At 44.0% G+C, this 18,083-nt stretch overlaps 1 protein-coding gene across 4 annotated transcripts in view; it reads left to right on the top strand.

Annotated features, from left to right (window-relative positions):
* Window positions 1-18,083, top strand: part of PLEKHG4 (pleckstrin homology and RhoGEF domain containing G4) — an 86,131-nt gene that overhangs the window by 26,513 nt on the left and 41,535 nt on the right. For all 4 annotated transcript variants that reach the window (XM_066327705.1, XM_066327704.1, XM_066327703.1 and 1 more), the window contains exons 4-10: window positions 1,127-1,342; window positions 5,132-5,255; window positions 6,335-6,428; window positions 11,651-11,737; window positions 13,511-13,627; window positions 15,850-15,948; window positions 16,647-16,795. In XM_066327705.1, coding sequence (XP_066183802.1) covers window positions 1,127-1,342; window positions 5,132-5,255; window positions 6,335-6,428; window positions 11,651-11,737; window positions 13,511-13,627; window positions 15,850-15,948; window positions 16,647-16,795 — 886 coding nt within the window. The remainder of the gene's footprint in view (window positions 1-1,126; window positions 1,343-5,131; window positions 5,256-6,334; window positions 6,429-11,650; window positions 11,738-13,510; window positions 13,628-15,849; window positions 15,949-16,646; window positions 16,796-18,083) is intronic.

Here is an 18,083-nt window from a genome sequence, read left to right as displayed (position 1 = left end):
TAATGAAGTATTGGAATCTGTTAGTAAATAAACTGAGTCAAGTGTCAACATTGTTGATGCTGCAGGAAGGTAGGGTGATTGAAGTAAATTTTAAATAGCAATTAAAATGTCTGACTTCATAGCAAGCAAATAAATATTCCACTCTTATTTTCCTGAAGAAAGGTTGATATTTTTGTTGGTAGATACTGAAGTATCAGGATTTGTAGTGAAATATAGCCTTTTATTTAGTATAGCTTTCTGCAAACACAGGGATAGCCTAGTTGTGTACTTAGGCTGCTAAAGATCTATTATTGAAGATGTACTGTTGGCTTCTAATTCTTGTGATGTTGGGACATGGGGAATAATACTTCTTGCACAGGGGGTTGATACTTTTTTTTGTCTTTCCAGATAGTTTTACGTGAAAATTGAAACTTGATAGAACTAGCCTTAGTTTCCATGTAGTAGCCAATTTTAGAATTAACTGATTCTAATAACTTGTACATTAGAGCTGAGCTGTCAGACAATGGAAGCATTTTCTGCAGTTCTTGACCAGGAGCTGGTTGGTGTAATCATCCTGTTCTTCAGTGTTTTTAAATGGGTTTCTGACTTTCACGTTAAATGTTAATTAAAAAAAGGCTGGATGAGGAGAACAAGGTGTCTGGCTAATTTCCAGCTGATTTGTCAGCCTCCAGTTGACTTCATATTTTCAGGAACTAATCTGAAAGTAGTATTGGGGGAGTAACTCTGTCCTGATGGAGTAGCCCTCCCTGTCAGAAGCTGGTTTATCACTTCAGCATGCTCAGGCTGCTGGAGCTCGGCCAGGAACTTGCACTGTGCCAGACTTCCAGGCTGTGAGCAGACATGTACTGCTTGATATGTTACCTTTAAAAAGGACTTTGACTGCAGTAATCCCGATCTGAATCGAGCTTTTATACTTTGCAAACTTCACAATAAATTGGTTTCTTTTTATAGAATTACAGTAGTATTAATGTTATAACCAGTTTTGGAACATGCATGCTACTGGCTAAAGGGCTGGAGGAGCTGCAGAGTGCTGGGGCTGGGGGTACACCCTTCTCCATTCTGGTGCTTACATGGGATCTTCTGGGTGCAACTCTGCTCAAGCTTCTGTTTGTTACTTGTCTTACAGGGATGATGTCAGAAGAGACAGAAATGAGAAAAGAGGCAACTGGCACAGGTGTGTTGAAACCAGTGAGTAAAAGCAGTGCCCTGGAGGAAGCTTCACCACCTGTTTCTCCCCCGACATCCCCAACTTCTGGCACTGCCTGGAGTGGTCAGTTTGCACCTACCATAGTCAAGGATGTGAACCCAGAAGTGCTCAGGAGTGGAGTTGCCTACCTGCCTGGTGAGTAGCTGAGCCAGAATGTGTCTTGGAAATGCAGTTTGTAGGAGGGCAAGGGAGATGAGCCTCCTTTTGCAGTGCTGGAGACTGGTGCCAATTCTATTTCTTCGACCCCAAACCTCTTCAGAAGTTCCACTTCTCGAATCCTCTGAAGTTTCCAAATGGGCAGGACAGGAAGTAGAACTTCCCTCCCATTAATGTTAATTTGCTCTCAGGAGTCTCAAAATGTTAACCAAGCGTGTATGAGTCAGAAATGCCAAATCTATGGGCTCATACCAGGAGTTCAAAAAGAGCAGAGTGAGGGTGCCGCTAATGATGGGCTGGTGGGCCTGACATCAGACCTGGTCAGAAGAATTTGATTCACTTGGTTGGTAATTAAAGGATAGGAATGTAGAAGATGCTCTTTGTCACGACTCCTGACTACCAGTTTTATTCATGGTAATTAGAAGTTCGGTTGATTAGATGTAGCCACCTAGATATAATAGATTTTTAGAAAACGTTTGATTTCATGACACACAGTGTTGAAAGGAATATCCCAGTGAAGTGGATGAGCACCATGTAGGGTGAATGATAGTGGAGCTAAATGGCAGATGACAAAACTAGCTGTCAAGGGAGAACTGCTCAGAATTATTCTGCCAGAATTGGTTTGCAGGTCAAATGTTATTCAGTGTTTGCATCTAATAGAGCAGTGAATATCAGATAGCTGCAGATAACATTTCTGCTTGGGACAAATACTGGCAGAGGGGTGAACAAAGCTGAGGCTGTTGGACAGAGCAGCCAGGATTGCTTGGTGTACATGGCCCTCACAAGACGTCTTTGTGTTTAACCAAACATGAAGTAAAGCAGAGGAAGTAAGATCTACCTCTCCAGTGAGAAGCAGCATTTGGCAGCTCTGTGTAAGGAGCCCCTGTGGGCTTGTCCTTCCAGAGCCAGAGAGGGGGTTGTTCAGTGTGGGGCAGGAGGAGCTGCATTTGATCAGCTCAGGGGCCACATGTGAATTGAAAATTGGGTAGAGAGCCCTACCTCAGGGGAGAGGTCAGGCAGACCTGTGCAATGTGGAGGAGTTGGGAAGGAGAGCAGAAAGGCAGCACAGGCATCTGCCAGGTGGTGCTGGGTCTGCAAGACCCATTTTGACCTCAGGTGTGTAAAGGGGAGAAGATGACTAGACAGATTAAGAGGCTGATTTTTTTTTTTACCTCTGTATACGTGTTGGTGATGCCTCTGAAATAGTTTGGGCTGTATTGTAAAAGGAAATGGTAAATATTAGAGCTGGTGCAGAGAAGGGTGACGGCCCTTTCTTGTAACCAAACTGGGTGTCTTACGACAAGAGACTGGAAGGTTGTTTATCTCACGGGATAATTGAGAAAGAGGTGAAATCACCTTTGTGCCAGGAAGGAAGAAGGGAGTTAAAACTTCCCAGTTTCTGGAAGAAGGTGAAATGGAAGACCAGGGCAGGGCAGAGTAATGGTACATTCATACATGTGACTTTGCATTGGGAGATTAATTGTTACAACAAATTCCAAAGGAGGATTTTAAATCTTCTGGTCTGCTGATCACTTTCGACATTTTTATGCTGTATATAACAGCCCAAGGAGTTACAGGATTAAAGAGGATCTCTCAGAGAAGCTCTCAGTCCATGGTGTTGCAGGAGCCTGACCATGCTACCAAGTGCTCCATTTGTCAGAGATTCCTATCATAATGTACCACTGTTAAATGAGACAAAAGCATCTGAATATGTGATGAAGGGGTATCAAATGCCCTTCAAATGCTCACAAGATGCAAGGATTGGGTTTGATACTGCTTCCAAGGAAGCAGTTTTTCTCTCAGGAAGGAATTGCGCTTCCTGTAAAACCACTATCAGATTTGATTGACCTCTCTGCCTCTTTGGGGTTTCAGTGGGCAGTCCTCACACCTGAGGGAATGTACTCACAACTCTGTTAAATGCTTTATGTTAGTCAGTGGTAATGATACAGTAATTACATTAGAAAGAATAACTTTTATAATGAATGGTAAATAACAGCTAGTTAATAAACTAGTAGCTGATGGAGTTAGCCGAAACTTGCAGGATAGTTTCGATTCTGGATTATGCCACTGTTGAAGACCTAGCCCTGGTGGCTCTGGTTGCCTTTTTTGACCTGGTCAGGCAATTACCAGACTATTAGATGGAAGTTCAAGGTTCAGTCAAATTCTTGTGATGCCCAACCATCCTGCTTGATGGGCAGATGTTGCTTCAGAGTTAAAAAGCTTTTATTGAGTCAATTTTTCCAGTAATTGAGGGCTTTGATTTTTTATTTTATTTTGTGATAGTCCCCATAGCTTATGAAACAAATTATATTAATGAGCTTTTTCTAATTTCTTTCCATCTCTTTGATTATGCAGCATCCAGGCTACAGTATTTCAGGAGTAACAAAGGTCCTCCCAAATTACACTAATGATGAAAGATTTTTGTTTGCAGGAGAAAGCCTGTGTCACAATTTTGGTCCATGGAAGGGAGAAAGCCCTGCTTCAAAATGGTGTCCATCTGTGTCTGTGGTGCTTACTCCAGTCATGTTCTCATGACAGATTGAGATCACATTGGAGCAGCTTTCCATGCTTGAGGCTGTCCATCTGTGTCTGTTTTACCTGTCAACTCACATGCTTGTCCCTGGGATGGGGAAGAGAGATGGTCCAGGACAGTATCTCCTGTGGTAGCAACAGAATTAAGGAGAGAAAGAAACAGATTTCTCTAAGTCTCTGGTTATCTTGTGCTTGGGATTTCTGCCCTCCCATCTTTCTTATACACTTTGTATGGCAGGAAATGGCTCCTGATCTTGTGAAGTACTTTTCATGCAAAAGAGATGTTGTCCCTCCTGTTCCTCAAATCACTTACAGTCCCAGTTACTTGAGCAGGCTCACTGCAGTTACTGCTTGATTTTGAGTCTCAGAGGCAGTTCCAGCTTTCCAAAGTGGTGTGTCCACCTGCTCTTTACCCTGTTTTTGCAGCTGGAGAGGAGGCTGGACATAATTCCAAAACTGGCACTGTTAAGTCCTTCTCCTCCTGTGATAAGCTGTGACTTTGGGCTTTTGGGAAACGGGTGGCAGAGAAGCATTGTCCTTCCTGGGTAACTGAAGCAGGGGGATTTCTCCTTCTTCAGTGTATCACAGCTCAGCTGGGTTGCCCATACTGTGCTGTATCTATTCCCTGGGCACTGAGTAAGCTCTGTGCCTATCTAAAGCCTACCACTGCCTCTGCCCTTGTCAGAGCTGTAGGCAGGCAGGAGTGTGCTTCTGGGCTGTCCTCTCTGCAGCCTCTGAGGAGGAGCTCTGGGCTCCTGCTCCAGGGCTTTCCTTCTAGGAGCTGACTGGTTATGTTCTGGGCTCAGCCTGCATGTGCCCAGTCTCATTACGTAGTGCATATTCTGCAGAACCTGTCTGCATTCTCTCACGTGACAGCAATGTGAAGGTGAGATTCTGTATCTTGAATTTATGAGATTTCTGCTTTTCTCAAGATTACTGTTACACAACTTCAGCCATGTTTATGAAGAACATCTGTTTGGGTGGAAGACAGCAATAAAAATGTAACACTACCATGAGAGAAAGACAAGCTGAACTCATCTGTCTCTGGGGCAGCATTTGGGTACTTTGGAATTGTGTTTATAGCCTCCTACCATCTACAACATACACTATATTGAGTTCTGTGGAGGACTTCCAGGAAGGTGGTGGGGTCTTAGTGGTAGAATATGAGGCATACAGACCTGGAACCACACTCTGTTGAATTACTTGTGTGATTTCCACCCCCCTCTCTTTTTACAGGTACAAGAGACAAATCAGGACGTGCAGTGGCCATAATAACAACAAGGAGCACAGCCTGGTTAAACCCCCACTGCAATACCACTGAGCTTGTACGCCTTCTTCTGTACTTGCACAGCATCCCAAGGTTTGTGATGCTCTTGGGCTGACAGGGCAGACAACTGCTGCCCTCTCCACTGTGCCCTTCAGGGAGGTGGGAATTGAGGCAGGAATGGAAGGAGGTTGACTTTATTGGCCTAGGAACTTGGCCCAGACAGTCCTGAAATTGCACAGGTGGGAATCTTCTGCTAGGGTGAACAGGCTTGTGTTCAGCAAGCATTTGACCTATTCTGTATATGCCATGTGCACATGATGTGATATGATTTGGTATGTACTGAATGTTTTCATGTGTTGCCATGAATCCAAGCCATACTTCCTATCCTTCATCAGTTCAGGAAATGGGTTTTGGGAGCTATCATGGGGCAGTCATGCAGCAGTCTGTGATACTGTTGTGACATGGTATTTTAGGGCTAGGCCTCCAAGCTAGAGGAGGGAGGATCTGCAAGGGTTGAGAGTCTGACTTGATGTCTGGCTGAAAATTGTTTTTGGAGGCTGGAGTTTGCTGCAGCTTCTCTTCCTTTCACTATGACATACTCTTCTTCACCAGCTCAGCACTATGTTTCACCTTTGGATGATTAAATAAGAAGTAAAGCAGACTCTGATAGTGATTTTTGTTTGAGGCCTTTAAACAATTAATAAGGGGAGCAGGTTTAACCTGTGAGACACTCATGCTTTGTTTCTTATGCTTTTCCCTTCAAATCTGTTTCTGGGTGAGATAGGCATTGGGTCTGCTCCAGACTGGCTGCTTTTCTAAAGTAGTGAAGCTGAAACCAAACTTGTCCCTGAACACAGGAAGGATTGGTTTTCCTGTGTGTATTATCCAGTTGGCATCAGCACCTTTGCCATCAATGACACGTATTCTAGAAATAGGAGAAGTGGGAAATCGGGTGGAAGTCATAAAATCAAATAGCAAAGGTAAAAGTGGGCAATCAGTTGGTGGTTTCTGTGTATATGTTTTGTTTAGGAAAAGGTGGCCAGTTAGTTCCTGTTGTTACAAAGCCGTAATGTATTGGTTTTTTCGCTCTGCCATGACTAAAGCTTTGGTTTCCATAGTCTTATTAATTTTCAGTGGTGACAAAGGTGACCTTTTTGTCTTTGTCCTTGCAGACCAGAATGTCAGGCTTTGGGTCTCACTGTTCTTGTGGATGCCCGTCGCTGTTCGCCCGTTCCTGCTCTCTTCAAGGCATTCAGCACATTGCAGGTGAGCCTCGAGCTTGGGCAGAGGAACACTGGCTGGCTTGCTGTTGTGGTTGGATGTTACATCTCCATCTGCTGCTTATGTCCTCCATCTGGCACCTGGCTTTCAGTTGGCTTTGGGAGGTGGAGGCACGAACCCAGCCCTGCTTTAGGAGGATGACCTGGACTTGCCAGACTGCAGACAAAGCAAAAAACCTAAGCAAGTCTGAGTTAGGGGAGAACACCCTCCCCACCCCTCCAAATTTTCTTTCATCTCAGTGCTGAGAACAGCCCATACCCAAGTCTCAGTGCTGTCATGAATTATCCTGCTTGGAGGTGTTGTCTCCTGCACTGAGGGGCTGTATGAAATGTGCAGGGATTTTTGCCTGCTACAGAGAAGGGAATAAGAGAGGCATCTGCTTGCTGTCATGAGAAGGGAAGGACACTGCTTGCCATGCCAGGTGGAAAAGCACGTGCAGCTGTTGATGTGGCTGTTGGTGAATGATTAGAATCGGATGTGCTGTAACTCGATATTGCTTCAGGTCAAAGGCTTTCATATCAGTCCCTTGAGAAGCCAGTGGGTTGTGTTGCCCCCTTCCCAGATAGAAATTATCTGCTGCTGTTAAAAAGCCAGAGAGATGCTGGGTTGTAATGATGACTAATCCTGTTTAAGCAGGTGTTCCTTTTAAATCAGAGCTTAGGTCTCTTAGGTCTCAAACTCTGCAAACTGGAACAGGGCAATGTTTTAATGAAGCTGATGTCTGTGGTTTATGTGCTTCAGTGCCACATCTGAGAGTTGAGTCTGACTCAGAGGTCTGTCCTCCTGCTTCCTGGGCTGGGTGGAGCTGTGAGCTCTATCAGCGGGCTCATTTTCTGTGGTGAAGGAGTAATCTGGTGCCCTGCTCAGTTCTGTAGAGGTAACAAGTAAATATGTTCTCTTTTATGCTAAGCCCACATGGCAGTGGGCTTGCTAAAGCTTTTGAGCATTTCACTGTCCATGTAAGTTGCATGGCAGTTTTAGCGGCCTCATCTGGGAATCAGTAACATGTTCTGGCTGTCTCAGTTCTCATACAAGCATGGTAATAATGCCATTTTAACCTTAAGTTTCCTCTCTGAAATGAGGGAGGGGGGAAGCTTTTTGCTGTGCTCTGATGGCTGTTTGGCTCTGAGCATCTCCTTATCAGGGTGGTGCTGCAGTTACTTAACACAATTTAATGTGCTGCAAGACAGATTGCTGGACCTAAGTGTGCTCCAGGCAACAGTGACTGGCAGAGGCTGATTACCCTGCTTATAGTTTTTTGATCCTTACACTGACTCTTCAGAAGACTCTGTAAACGAGACCCGTTCAGGAAACTCATCACTAAGTTATGACACAGGAGTAATCCCTGTCTCCTCTGAGCCTTTGGAGATCCTCAGCATTTACTCTGTGATCCCATGTTCTCCTCTGCTCTGGAACAGAGTAGGGTAGTGTAATACAGAAAACTGAGTGTAACTACAGTGAGGCAATCTAAGTGTTCCAGAGTGCAGCAGGAAGTTTGGCCTGGAAGTGACTGCACTGAACAGCATCCTGCTGTTCCCAGCTCTGTTTGTCTCCTGAGATGCTCCTGGTAAACTGGTTCAGTCTTTGGATTGCTCCATCAGTGCAGGATGAGACTGGCTTCTCTTAGCTGTTTAAATTAAAAAATACAGTGAAAAGTACTTGATTTCTTAGGAAATACAATTTCTTCTTGAGTTGGGAAACCTTGACTGTATGTTATGCCTCTAAGTTTACAGAGCAGATCACCTCCTTGGGGTCCTTTCTGAAATTCCTTGCACATCTCAGTGTCTTTTATCTCTGGCAGACTGTCTCTAGAGCTCATTTCTGTGCTGTCCTGCACTCTCCTTATACATGATTTTACTTACATCGTTTCTATGAAGCTTACTATAATGTGCTGGAATCTGTTAAATGTCGAGGTCCAGCACTGCTTGCTCAAATCTGAAGGGCTGTTTTCCTCTTAACCCATCAGTGGGAAGCACTGCTTCACAGTGGGGAAACACAGATCAGATATCCTAATGCAGAGTCCCTCCCTGCTGGGATCTGTTAAGCCTAGAGAGACTCCTGGGGAGCAAAGGTTCCTGGGTCAAGATATGTCAGCCTGAAGAAATCTTTCTTCCACTTCTCCATCCTTCCAGAATGAATGAATTATTGGAATTAAGTGCTAGTAGGCAACTTTGGGTGCTTCCAGGTTAGTGTTCCCTACAGCACTGGGAGTCTGTTGGTTGCTCTGTCCAGAACCACCAGGTAAACTGGTGGGAGCTTGTCCTCTCTGCCTTCAGGGCAGTGTCAGTTGTATTCTGCAAGAAATTTTTTTCGTCTTGTTTTTAGAATATTGGGTGGGTGGGAAATCTTTCTGTCCCAGACAGCAGCTGGGGCAGAGGCAGAATAAAAAGCTGCTTCAGCTCTATCTCAGGAGGAAGCAGGAGGAACTCTGGCAGCTCTGTGCAGAGGTGAAGGGAAGTGCACAGTGTGTGCATGTTGCAGGAATAGATCAGGCTTGTTCCTGTGGGAAACTGTGATGCTTTGGAGCAGGGATTTTTGCAGGGATAAATGCTGTAATGTTTGCTTACAGGTTGTCACCAGTAAGCTCTGTGCTTGGCAGGGGGGCAGCTCTTAAGAGGAACTTTGCTACTCAGAATTGCTAGGCTGATCTCTTGCTCAGTGAGCAGGCAGGGCATGGACAGTGGAATGTGTGTCCTGCCTTCAGTGGGCAGGTGTCTCTGGGATTTCCCTCTGCCTGAGTCTCAATAGAGTGGGATTCTTTTGAATTTCCGATATCAGTGTGAAGGCTGAATCAGCTGTGTTTGTGTGTTGGATTGGGAAGAGTCAGTTTAGCATTTGAAAGCAGAGAAGTTCTGTGCAGACCTTTCTGTCCAAGAGGTGCATTTGTGTTCTCACTTAGTGCAGAAGTACAGAGGGCTTTGGTCTCATGTTAAAGACCAGCGACCTTTTGCTACTCCATTAGAGTGATCACTTCGAGACTGACTGAGGTGCCTGGGGACTCTCCCATCTGCACAAACATTCCTGGCAGCCTGTGCTTCAGACTGTGCCTGCGTTTTTAAGTCTGGTCATGGGTTTCCATTTGGAGCAGGAAGCCAGAAAACTGGAACTTAAGTCTGAGAAACACTGAAGAAAGTATCTCTCATTTAAAAGATTTATAATGAAAGTATCTGTATTTACCCTGGTGCTTTCTGATCTTCTCTTGATGCCCCTCTATTCTATGCTGTCCACACTGTACCTGTTTTTGGAATTTTACACTTACATGTGTGGAATTCTTGTTTCTTTGTTTCTATGTAGTTGGTTTTGTCAGCAAAAGTGGTACGAGATTGTGCTCAAAGCTGCAGGAAAGCTTCCTCAAGTGGCATCCTGCTGTTTCCAGCTCTGCTTGTCGCCTGAGATGCTCCTGGTAAACTGTTTCACTCTTTGGATTACTCCATCAGTGCTGGATGAGACTGACTTCTCTTAGCTGTTCAAACTGAAAAATACGGTGAAAAGTACTTGATTTCTTAGGAAATACAATTTCTTCTTGAGTTGAAAGACCTTCAACTTTTCCCTTGACAGCTTTATTTGTAAATGGTTTTTCAGTTTCTATTTTCAGGAGTAACAAACAAATGAGTGTTTTGGCTATTGTGGTAACCACTTGTTACACCATCACTACCTTTATCCCTCAGTCAGATTGCACATCTCGTGACTGTTGGCATAGAAGAGGGATTGTGTAAGAAAAACTTGTTCAGCACCATCATCAGTCTTGAAGCTGTGTCCAGTCTTCACCCTTCAGTACTTTCTAGGAGATAAATTCAGAGCTGGTGATGCAGCTGTAGTATCTCCTCATCCTCTCTTCAGTATTTACCTAATGCAGCCTAATTATGCAATAAATCCTTTTTGGCCTTTTGATTGGTGTTCAAATAACAGTGAAAGTGTGAATAATTCACTTTGGAGAAATTTGAGATAATTTAGAAACCTCTCGTGGTTTTGGAAGGTGTTTCAGTTGGATTTTTTTTTTTTTTTTTTGCTGCCTGTTTTAAAGAATCGTGGTTTAGGACTGGATGAGAGAAAGGTCTTTTCCCTCTGTTCTGGAATCTCTGCTGCTGCTTTCACTTGCAGAATTGGGGCTCTTTGTGTTTGCATTGTTTCTTAATTGCTGAACTGGGTCCAGTGTTAGGTTAGGTCATTCAGTCTCTGTTGGTCCACTTCTCTCTGTACTCTGGCTCTGCTGCTCCTGGCGGGTATTTAACCCTACTCACTGCTGGAGCTGTTTATTTAAACAACTTTCCTTTGCTGTTGTGGCCTGCTATGTGGCAGGTTCCTTGCAGCTTGAGCAGCACCGGAAAAGATTTATTGCTTGACAATTCCTGAGATCTTTGCAGAGGCAAAGAACATGTAAGAGACATTGAAATGGGATGGCTCTTGTTGAATCATGTGTCTCAACAGCTTAAATTGCACTTCTCCTTGCTTTCCTGGTCCAGGCATCACATATGTAGGGAGCCCTGTCTCTCTGGTCTGGATCTTTCTGCTGTGTTTCCCTCTTCCTGCTGTTGCTCTCTCTGCCTGTTTCTTACCTCCCTGTAGAATGCTTCTATAATTGGAGAGCTGCTCCTGGATCACTGAGATTGAACTACAGCTGCCAGACATCCCTTGTATTTGGAATTTCTGTCAGTTTGACAGTAGAAACAGGATGCAAGTACTTGACTGTAAATTGGCAATAAGTAGAGACAAGACGAGGTTTTTGGCACTGGCTTCGGGGTGGAGAGGGAAAAGCCACTTCCTTTCGGTTAGGTGAAGTGACCAGGAAAGTTATCAGGAAAAAACTTGGACACAGAACATGAGTTTTTGTTTTGGTTTTTTCTTTTTTTTTTTTTGTTTTTTTTTTTTTTTTTTTCTTTTTTTTTTTTTAGTTCTGGTTTTGGTTTTTTTTTTCCCTGACTCATTTCCCTGTGCAAAATACAGAACTTCTTTAATACAGCCAACACCTGACCTTTTCCATTGTTTCCTTAAATATTGCAGGACTATTTGATCTCAAGTGAACTACCTTAAAGACATCACCTTGGCACTCTGTAGACTGGCCTTCTTTAATTTCTGGTGACTGCCTTCCAGGCTTTGTACATGCCTTTGAAGGATAAATTGCAAATTTGTGTATGAACCTGATGTGGAACATTCTCCCTAGTATCCAAGGCAGGTCAGTAATGGATTTGTGCTCTGTTCTGTTTTAGGATATGGATCCTCACTGTATTCATGGAGTACTGCTTCTGGTTGAAAAAGATTTGACTTTTCGGATGGAGAAGCCACCAGCAGGACAGGTACCATTTATCTAGGGTTTGCTGGGCCACTCTTGATATCCTTTATTTGACTCTCCAGACAGTAAATTCCCTGTCATTGATGGATGTTTATTCTCACACGAGATTTCTGTAGGTGTCCTCTGTGTTTTGCAGTTGTGGTCTCTGTGGGTGTGGTATTTATTGGGTTGTAGTGTTTATGTGAGCTGAACAGATCCCTGTCATGCTCTCTTTATTGCCACGTCCATCAGTGACATTTGTGCCACAATTACGTCAGTCTGCTGGGGACTCAAAACACAGAGGGTTTGTTGGGAACATGGGTAACTGTATGGAGGAGCCCTGCACAATTAGCTAGAGATGCTTTTCATGTTCTCCCATTAACAAGGGGGGAAATGCATGGTCAGGAATAGATCACATTTTGCTAAATCCTGAACTCCACCTTTGAAGGTGCTTGTTGCTTTCCTGTATTTTGCATCTCTTCTGTTTCCTGTCCTCATACCTGCTGCTGCCAGTTGCTGAGAGACTTCTGCCAGAAGGAGAAGATGAGATGGGCATTTATGTGAGGTTCCCTTTGTAGCTGAAATGTCTGGAAAGACCAGAGGGAAAGTTACCACGACATCATAGCCCCACTAGAAGTAAAATGGTATTCTATAGCTGCGTAAGAAATGTAGGGTCCCAGCCACTCTATGGTGAGTGAACAGAGGATCAGACTTCATCTTCGTCCTCTCCCTGTGCTTCAGGACTGTTGCAAGCTACAGCAATGGACTGATACTCTGTGCCTGCTGAAAGTCTGTAGGCTTCAGAGTAGGCTAGGAGCTCCCTTTTGGCTCCTGTGGATGAAGATGTTGTGACAGGCATCAGGTTTTCTCTGTGTGTGGTGTGGTGTCCCAGAAGGCTAAAGAATAAAAAATGCTATTAGTCCATTTCCTTATTGCCCCCATGTGGAAGAATTTGGGGTCAGAATGGGGGCTGCAGACATGTGCATTCAGGGAGAGCTACAGAAGACATTAAACACATTGAACAAGCACAGAGAGTGTAGGAGGAAACAGAAGAAAGGCTAATAAACACATGGGCATGCAGGAGGAATTGGAAGCATCATCACAATTTTGTAAGGAGGTAGAAACTTCACACTGTGTGTGTGGGGGAGTTCAGTGTCTGCACCTGAATTTGTGTCTGGGCTGGCTTCCACGTACCTGCCGGAGCACTTGATGCTCTGGTGAGTGTGGAATTGCTCTGAGGTCCTACAGGCTTGCAGAAGGCAAGTTACCTGTGTCAAGATCCAAGAAACTCTTGGAGCAAATAGCTGCTGTGATGAGTGGAGAGTTGAGGGCAGGGCAGAGGCTGCTCTGTTAGACTCTTTTCCAGGAAGTGAGATTTGGAAGCTGGGGGCTGGATTTAACCTCCCAGATTCTCCAAACAGATGCAAATCACAGCACAACTGTGGGAACATATGAGGGAGTTGCTCTGCTTTACACCAGGAGGTACTGGCTCTGGAGAAGGCTGGCTGCTGCCAAACTTCCATCACAGATGTTCTGCCTGGCGAAACAGCATGTTGTGGCCTGCATTCCTTCAGGGTTCGCCCACTGAGCTGTTCAGCAAGCTGCTCTAAGACTGAATTGTGTTTTTTTTCCCTTCCATGTTGTAGTGATATTGCAGCTACACACTGCATACTGTGCTTCTGTGCAAGATAGATTAAGAAATGATAGATTCTGCCTTTTGTTAACTTTCTCCTCCTCCTCCAGTACTCACACCCTAATACAAGTGTGCTTTTTTCTTTTCCTTTCTATTCCTGTGCAGTTTGAACTTCTCACCTCCATGAAATCCCTTCATAAGCACATAGACAACTCACAGCTGCCTGCAGAACTGGATGGGAACTTCCCATACTGCCACAAGGCCTGGCTAAACTTCCGCAGGGTGAGTAGGATGTCTTGTGTGCTTTGGTGTCTGAGAGAAGCAATGGCATGGTAACAGATGGGAACAAGAGGAACAGCTGAACCTACAAGCATTAAAAGACAGTGTTCCTGTAAAGCCATGAATGCAAATGAATCTCTGGTATCAAAAAAATGCTAATACTGTGGTCTCTTAGTATGACTTCAGGAACTAATTTTTTAGTAATATTTAAGTTTTTACTCATCTGCTTGAACTGCATTAATCCTTTCTATTCTTTCTTGCCTTCAAAATATGGTAAAATCTAAAATGGAATCCTGTTTTATTGTGATATGCAGTGCCTCTTGAGTTAGACAGGAAGACAGATGTCTGAAACTAATTTCAGGAGAAGGTGTTAATATCATGTTGCCATGGCACTAACATTGTAGAGCTTGAGCATAATAACGAGTTAAATCTTTTTGGTTTTGGAGCAGGTTCCTCAGATCAAGCTGTTATCTCCTTGGTAATATCTGCAGTTCTTGCATGAATGAGACTTGGAAATTCCAGATAATCAGTTCAGAGTTCTTCTTCTAGGAATATCTTTTACTTCCAAGCAGCAGGGTATGTGCAGACTGCCAGAATCCTGCAGAGGTAGCATCCATGGTACCAATACCCAGCTCTGTGTGCACTTGAGCTGTGGAGGGAGCCTGAGTGGTGTGGACCATGTACTTGTTAAATCTTTAAAGGCCCCGTTGAGTTGTTTGGCATACCAGGACTAGACAGGATTGAATATCTGTAAATCTGTGCACAAGCTGTATTCACATTGAGTTTGCCCACCCTGGTGGTTGACAGAATTGTCACCTCAGCTTCCAGAGGATCCAGTGCTGTTTGGCTCTGACCTCGCTACCCAGAGTGCTGTGTGGCAAAGTGCAATGCTTGAAGCAAATTAAGATGTCACTGATAACATCACTGTGGTGCAGGTGACAGGCTTCGGAAGATAGGCTTGGCATGTGCCAAATGTTAACTTATTTTTTCTGACTTACTTGGAACCCCTTTTTTTTAAATTAACTTTCATCTAAAAGAACCTGTATGAACCTGTGCTGATGCAGTAGAGGTACAGAGGCCTAATCTTGGTGCCCAGCATTGACTTTGAGAAGTTGGAGTTTATTTGTCAGTGACAAAGCAGAGAAGAACTTTGCAAGAAGTTATGGATTAGTTTAATGGACAGAGTTGAAAATACCTTGAGAACTGAGATGCTCTGTGTGTACAGAAGGGTAATTCTTGAAGGAAGGACCATAATATCAGGCTATTTCTTGTCTTAGCATGTTAAACATTACCAAAGGGAGTTAGTATGGGAACCATTCTGTATGGAATGCCTGTTTATACTGTGTGTGATAATGACCCATGTCTTCAGCTGCTTCAGTTCTGCAGCTATGTGGCAAACAACATTTATTTCCTGTCTCAGTGATCTCACCTGCATCCTGCCTGCTAATCTGTCACTGCTGGCAGTGTTCCAGCACTCCAGGGGAGAGGGAGTTCAATTCAGTAAAGATTCAAACAACTGCTTTTTTGTTTTGCTTTAAATATGGTTATTTTGGAATAATTGTTTCTCCCTTCTCTTGATTTAAGTGACTAGACTGTGGCATCTGACAGCATTCAGGCTTTATATCACTAACTTCTCTAAAAAACAGTGCCTCATGAACCATTATGAAACATTTGAACTTTTTTTTGGTTTGTTTTTCTCCCTGCTTCCCCCCCACACTGAAGGAGCGGAAGGATTTCAAATTTGTCCATAGGTTAAGGTGCTTAATTTTGGAAGCTTTCCAATTTCCTGATCTTTAATTTACACTACTTTTAACACGAAGAGAAATGATTTAAAATAGAAAAATTCCAAGTACTTGTTTTGTGTTTTGTTTCTCTCAAATTCATACAGTGTGATTCATCCTCATGGAAAGTTACAAGAAATAATAATAGAGGAATGTGAGACATAAGTGGACTGGATTTTTTTTTTCTTTAAAGAATGACCAATCCGAGTCATGAGTATGCAGGTTTCTAAGGTCTGCATAGAGGCCTTGTTCTAGTGTGATGCATCTGAACCTCCTTATGGGCCTCTCTGCTGATACAGTCTCACTGAATGATATAATTGAACCCTTGGATTGATGTGTTTGATCCGCTCTTGATTTTTGTACTCTTAAGCTTCTGCAAGCTCAGAAGACCTTTCCTGTCAGCCGTAAGACAATAATCTCTGCCTTGGTCTTTTCTTCTTGTAGAGGCTGGAATACTTGCTCCAACAATGCCAGAGTGTTTGTGCCTTCCTTCAGGAAGCTATTAATAAAGTGGAATCTGCAAAATTACCAGAAATGGCTGAGGTAAGCATGTCACACACCTTGGATCAGAGGTGGACCTGAGACAAGAAGCGAGCTCAAGACTGGATAACTGCAGAAAAGCTGTAGCTTTAAATTTGCAAGCCGTAGTAGCAGGGTTTCCCAGTATTAGTAGAAGCTAATCCAAATGAAGTGATAGAAGCTTCAGTGAGTTTGGAAGCTGATTGTCTGATTCCTCAGTGTCACCAAGGAGATCTCTCCAGCTGGGCTTGTTGCTGATGGGTGCTTGCTCCAACACTGGGGTGCATTCTCAGCAGCTCCAGAGCTCTGTAGCTGGTACAAATTTTGGTTTGCCAGGTACACAGCAACTGCCTTGGGCTGTGCCACATCAGGTCAGCATGCACATCCTGGCTCTCAGAACAGTGGGAGCTAAGTGTAAGTGGGGAGTGAGCCTGGAAAGCTTATTTCTTCTATGCCCAACAAATGAATGGAACAGCAATGATGGGAAGTGGGTCACGATTTTAGCTTGGTGGGTAAGGTATCAGGAGCATAAGGAGCACAGCTTATCAGTTTAGACTTGTCAGGCTGGAGAGAAACAGCTGTGGGAACCAACTTCTTTTCCTAGGGCAGGCCCAGGTGAGATGTAGATTGGGTGTGTTTTGGTTTAGGTGCTGGGTTTTGCCTGTTCCCTCATTGCCTGTAGGTTGCAGTAACTGCTCACCTCGCTCTTGTGATCCCTCTAGGATGCAGCTGTGCTGCTGAGGAATTCAAGGCAATTGATGAAGAATGTTCTTGAAGATGCAAATTTGGTCAAGGTGCAGCAGGAGGGTGGAGCACTCCTGGCCAGACTGGGGAAGGAGGAGTCTTGTGTCAACCTTACTCAAGACTACAGGTGAGCCCCCAGAATGGGAGGAGATGGAGATGAGCAAAAAGCAGGCGCTGGGAGTCTCCCTGAGGTGCCTCATCATTGGTGCAGGCTGGAGAACAGCTCTGTGTAGCAAGGAATTATGTTGAAAACAACAGAGGTGAAAAATGTAATGAATCTTACTTTTGATTGCTTCTTTGCCAGTCAAAAAACTAGTCCAGGTAGATTCACTTAGGTGGTTCAACTTCCTTTTTCAAGCCAAATCAGACTTATCTTCTGTAGTGGAGAGAGATCTGGATATGTTGGGTACCTGTAAAACACAAGCCTTAATTGATGATACCAGTGATGAATGTTTAGGTGCAGACCATTATCGCTGTGTGATTTCCTGAGGCACTCCTTATGCAAGGGGATTTCCAAGGACCTTAGCTGGGAGGAATGCTTGCTGGCTGCAGCAGGCTCTGATCTCCTCGCACATTGGTACAGTTTGCACAAACAAATACTCACTGCCCATTTGCAGGGTGGTATGAGAAGCAAGGACTGAGAGAGCCCAGCTGTTTGACATCCCCAGGGGCATTGCACAACTTGTGTTTGTACTGTTAAAACACCTGAAGTCTATCAGCATGAGAAGGCCTCTGTGCTATGTGCTGTGCAAACAACAAGGTAGAGAGGCAGCCTTTGCACCCAGGAGCTTCCAGCCCAGTGTGAGATAAGTGCTGGCATGTAGGTGCAGATGAGGGTGCAGGGGGTGGCAGGGTGGTGTGGAATAGCTCCACGCATCCACAGCCTTGCTCTGGTTCAACTCCCTGTTGCCATCACAAGCTGGGAGGTTTGAAGGGAGGGAATGAAGGGAAGATAACAAAGTAGTTATGGAGTATCTCAACCAAACACTGTGAAAAGAACATTTATTTCTCTTTTAAAATTCAGTAAGTGGATTACAGTACAAGTTGCTACCTGTCACTGGAAGAAGAGGATCGACATTTTGCTTCAGAGAGAGGAGTGTGGGAGCAGGCTGTGTAACTGTTTCTGTTTCCAGTTTGCCGTGACTCCTTTCAGGAGCTCTGACAGACTATGCAGACGCAGTTCTCTTGCTGAACTGGCAAAGTAATCTTGATGCAATTTTGCATTGAATTCCTGCAGTATAATCTTTTCATTCTCACATGACAGGAGAAGCACAATAATACGGGATTTTGTGCTTTGTTTTGTTTAGGGTTTTTTATTATTATTATTTGTTTTATTTTAAGCAATACAACAACTTTAGAGTCCTAGGAGAATGTGCATGAGTTTTATGTTTTGTTTTGGTTTTAAGCTGAGCCTG

Source organism: Sylvia atricapilla, chromosome 12, assembly GCF_009819655.1.
Source record: "Sylvia atricapilla isolate bSylAtr1 chromosome 12, bSylAtr1.pri, whole genome shotgun sequence".
Classification (NCBI taxonomy): Eukaryota; Metazoa; Chordata; class Aves; order Passeriformes; family Sylviidae; genus Sylvia; species Sylvia atricapilla.
Note: the sequence above shows the minus strand (reverse complement) of the source record. Positions and strands in the feature narration are given on the sequence as shown.